Source organism: Vairimorpha necatrix, chromosome 4, assembly GCF_036630325.1.
Source record: "Vairimorpha necatrix chromosome 4, complete sequence".
NCBI lineage: Eukaryota > Fungi > Microsporidia > Nosematidae > Vairimorpha > Vairimorpha necatrix.
In genome coordinates, this window is record NC_088819.1 from 853567 (window position 1) to 858217 (window position 4651).

At 31.4% G+C, this 4651-nt stretch overlaps 2 protein-coding genes across 2 annotated transcripts; both read left to right on the forward strand.

Moving 5' to 3' along the window:
* Positions 1-466: 466 nt before the first annotated feature.
* Positions 467-2788, forward strand: VNE69_04148 (DNA-damage inducible DDI1 domain-containing protein; the record flags this gene model as incomplete). The annotated part of the gene is made up of 7 exons (XM_065473396.1): positions 467-980; positions 1022-1323; positions 1372-1496; positions 1561-1595; positions 1774-1975; positions 2131-2501; positions 2580-2788. The coding sequence occupies 7 exons, from the start codon at positions 467-469 to the stop codon at positions 2786-2788; spliced, it is 1758 nt and encodes a 585-aa protein (XP_065329468.1).
* A 293-nt stretch (positions 2789-3081) lies between these two features.
* Positions 3082-4389, forward strand: VNE69_04149 (DDE-TNP-IS1595 domain-containing protein; the record flags this gene model as incomplete). The annotated part of the gene is made up of 3 exons (XM_065473397.1): positions 3082-3581; positions 3770-3895; positions 4278-4389. 3 exons carry the CDS (start codon positions 3082-3084, stop codon positions 4387-4389), a joined length of 738 nt encoding a protein of 245 aa, XP_065329469.1.
* Between the last annotated feature and the right edge of the window lie 262 nt (positions 4390-4651).

Consider the following 4651-nt stretch of genomic DNA (forward strand, 5'->3'; position numbering starts at 1 on the left):
CTTATTTTTTATTTCGTTTTATCTAGTATGCCATGGTCGAGTGGTATGCTGTTTGTTTCTTTCACATGGTCCGCGGGTTCGAATCCAAACAAGTGCGTTTATTTATTTAAAAAAGATTTAACTTAGACAGGGCTTTCTGAAAGGAGGGGTCAACGCTTGCACGGGATGCAAATCCTAGCGGTCAACGCCTGCACGGCGTTGCATTTACTAGGGGTCAATGCTTGCACGGGATGCAAATCCTAAGGGTCAACACCTGCACGGTGTTGCATTTACTAGGGGTCAATGCTTGCACAAGCTGGAAATCCTAGGGGGTCAACGCTCGCGTAGCAACCATAAATAAGATAGACACAAAATTTTTATTAGATACTGGTCCTGAACGAAATTTTATTAGTCAAAGGGAGGCAGACAAGTTAAATCTAGAGATTGTAGAAGGACAACCAATGACATATTTTTTGCAAACGGGGAAATGGAAATTATTTGCAAGTTTACTGAAACAAAAGTATTTATTCATGGAATAAGTGGACCGATAAAAGCTGAATTTTATTTATTAAAAGAACTATCCAAAGCTGTGATAATTGGAAGCCAATTTATGTTAGACAATGAAATGGTTTTGGATTTTAAAAACAAATTCGTGATTATCGATGGTAAAGTTCTAAGGATGAACGAGACTGATGACTTAACTAAAGATGAGATTGACAACATTCTATTTGAACGTATAGGATTAATTAAGAATAAAGAAATTCTAAAAGGAATAAACTTAGAAAGAAATATAAAAAATTATATTAAAGAAAATGAAAATTTTCAAAGAATAAAAATTGCGCCCGTGAAATTATTTTTTGATGAAAATATAAAAAGTGAAACAATGAAAATACGCAATTATATGGTGCCAATCAAATATGAACAAGGGGCCAAAAAAGAACTTAAACGATTGATGGAATTGGATATGATAGAAATAACAAGAAATTGTTATGCAGCCCATCGTTCTTAATTGAAAAGAAAAACAGAGAACTGAGACTGGTAGTAGATTATAGATGGGTTAATAAGTTCATAAGGGACGAAGTATCCAGCATCCCGAGGATTTTTAATATGATAATAAAAAAAGGGCAGTCAAAGTATTTTTCAATAATAGAGCTAAAAAATGGATTTAATCAGACGGTATTCGATTTTGAGAGTAGAGATTTAACCATTTTTACCATGTTTCCCCGACAATTTAGATATAAGCGTATACCATTCGGATTGGAATGTGGACCGAAGTTATTTCTAATGACTATAAATAATATAATTGGTAATATAGAAAATTGTGCTGTTTATATTGACGATATTGTAATTTTTGCTGATACTTTATAAAAACATAATGAAACCGTTAATCAGGTATTAGATAATTTAAGAAAATTTACTGTTAAAATAAACTTTGAAAAGACGACATTTCTTACCGAAGCACTAAATTTATTGGGAAGTATCATAGAAAATGGAGAAATAAAGATTGATTTAAAAGTGTACACAAAATACTAGAAGTTTTGGAGCCCTTTACATCGAAAAAAGATATACAGAAAATTGTAGGGATAATCACGTGGTATCGAAATTTCATACCGGACGTAAGCAGGAAAATAGTTTGTATTACAAAACTTTTACAAAAAAGTTCTAAAGAGCACTGTTCCTTAGAACACTCTGAGGCGTTAGAAAAAATTAAAGAAGATATATTAACGAGAGCACACTTTAAAATGCCAGATTTTAAGAAAACATTTTACTTGCAAACGGATGCCTCTCTTTAAGGAATGGGAGCAGCATTGTTTCAGGAACATGGAACAATAAATTATTACAGCAAAAAATTTAACGATATTGAACGAAATTATTCAATAGTGGAAAAGGAAATGTATGCTATTGTTAAAAGCCTAGAATTTTACCTTGGACTATTACAGGGATTTCATACGGTAATAGAAACTGCATTTTTGCGAATAAGGAAATTTCGAAACGAGTAGAAAGATGGAAATTACTTTTGAACGAATTTAACATTACAATAAAAAATATAGAAGGAAATAATAATAACATAGCGGACCGACTCTCAAGATGTTGCATAATATCGGGGAAAAGAATGACCGAATTACAAAGAATTTTGTAGGAAAGTGCAAGATATGAGAACAATACTTTACAAAAAGATGAAAAAGAGCGAATCAAAGTCGATAATGAAAAAAGAAAACGATTTATAGAAGACATGCATGTTTTATCTGTACATGCAGGAATGAGTACTTTATATCAAAACTTAAAATGTATATACAAAGTCAAAAATATAAGAACAACAATCAGAAAGGTAGTAGAAAGCTGTGAAGTATGCATTAAATGTAAGGAGAATAAAAAGAAGTCGAAGATAAAATATATAATATTTTCAGAGAGGATTTTCAGGGTATTATTCAGTAACATATTTGGACCCTTTAATTTAAATAAATATCAGCACGATGAGCTTGATAGCAATGGGTATTTTTTGACACTGACCAATGTATATAGTAGATAAACTTTAGTAAAATTTTATACGAAAGTAACTAATTAAGAATTGTTAAATACCATAAAGGCTTGGATAAAAGAGTTCGAAGCACCTGATACAATTATTTGTGACAATGGTAAACATTATACGAGTAAGGAATTTGAAAAATTTTGCAATATAGAAGAAATCAAAATAACGAATACGCCAAAGTATCACCCATCATCGAATGGAATTAGTGAACGATTAAACCAAATGATAGCTGAAGTTTTAAGAATATACAAAGGAGAACAAATCGATAACGTAACATAAATGATAAACAGAAGATTAAATATCAACTTTCATAGAGGAATTGGAATCGCACCGATAACGGTTATAATGTCTTACTCCTATTTTGATAAGGATAAAAAGGAGGTTAAATATGCTTTAAAATTATTGGTAGAGCCCAAACATTTGTCAAAATCGGAACGAACGGAAATATATATCAATGATGTAGTCTACATAAGAAATTTTGGTTAAGTTCTCGACTTACCCCCCTCCCTAAAAAAAATAAAAAAAAATAAAAAAAAGGGGAAAAAATAAAAAAATAAATTATTTGACCCATAATGAGAATTAAAGAATTTAGAAAACTCATCTATAAAAAAAATGAGTTAATGAAATTTTTAATTGCAAAAAACATTTTGAGGGTCCCTATGTGCAATAAATGCAATATACCAATGACTCAAAAACGGACCAACACTGAAAACTATCGTTGTTATTTAAGACGTGATGGTAAAAAATGTTCTTACAAAGGAACCATAATGAAACAAAGCGTTTTTAAGAACTCAAAATTGTCTATTGAGGATCTTTTAATATTGCTTTGCGAATGGGTAAAGGGTTCAAGTAATTTGGCCGCCACGTTAGAACTTGATATAGGTAAATGTACGGTATCAAGATGGTTTACGCGTTTTAATAACGCCGCGTACGTCTGCTATCCAACATATATAAACAATCAAAGGATTGGCGGCGTCGGTTGTATTGTTGAAATTGATAAAACTTTACTTGTAAAAAGTAAAAACCATGCGGGAGGGTTCTTCAATATCAAGTATGGGCAGTTGGAGGCGTTGTGAGAGGGGATGCGAATTCTTTTTTTTTTGAAATCGTAGAAAATAGATTAAGAGCCACTCTTGTTGAATTAATCACAAGGAAAATTGCTCCGGGGACCACAATTGTGACAGATTGTTGGCGCGGCTATAGTGATATTTAAACAATCAGTGTAGAATATGAGTATCTACATTTGACTGTGAATCACAGCCAAAATTTTGTTGATAATATAACTGGTGCGCATACTCAGACTATAGAGGGAATGTGGTCGGTTCTTAAAAGAGAACTAAGAAAAAGCGGAACTAGTCATGGTACTATTATGAATCTTGTAAGAAAGTATGATATCCTAAATATCATAAAAATAGTTTATAATATTTCTCTCCAAATTCTTCCAGTTTTACCTCCAACAACTATTTTAATATTTTATCCAGAGCGGGGTACGGAGTTATGGAAAGAAGAACTAATATTTACAATAAAAATATTTTACATACTTTCCTCAGTGGTGGATACCACAGAAAGATTTACATTAATAGATTCAAATAGATATATCATGAACATCTATTAGATAAAATGTTAGAATTTTTTGAAATAGGTAAATTTAGTATATGATATTATTCCTGAAATAGATTTTACAATTGTGGAACAATTTTTTTTGTTTTTTTAGGGGGGGTAAGTCGAGAACTTAACCGAAATTTTAATGCTAATAAATATAAGACAGATATATAGGGCCTTGCAAAATTGAAAAATTAGGTGATCTAAAGCTATGGTGTAAAATAGAAGGAAGAAGCGAGTGGATTCATGTAAATGACATTAAGGCTACAAGAAAGTAATATAATTGGTTTTTTTTCGGGGAGGGTAGACTGTGGTATCCACAAGTAATTCATTTTTTTGTTCTTTGTATGTTTGATCAGAACGAATTGTTTACAAACAAACAAAGAAAACTATAAATATAAATTTTGCCCTTACCCATACCTAATAAATACAGACCAACGATGAATATGAGAAAACAAAGACAAAACATTGTAAATGAAAAAAATAGTTTCTACGACCACAACAACAAGCTGGATCATTTTTACCAGCATAGCTACGTCA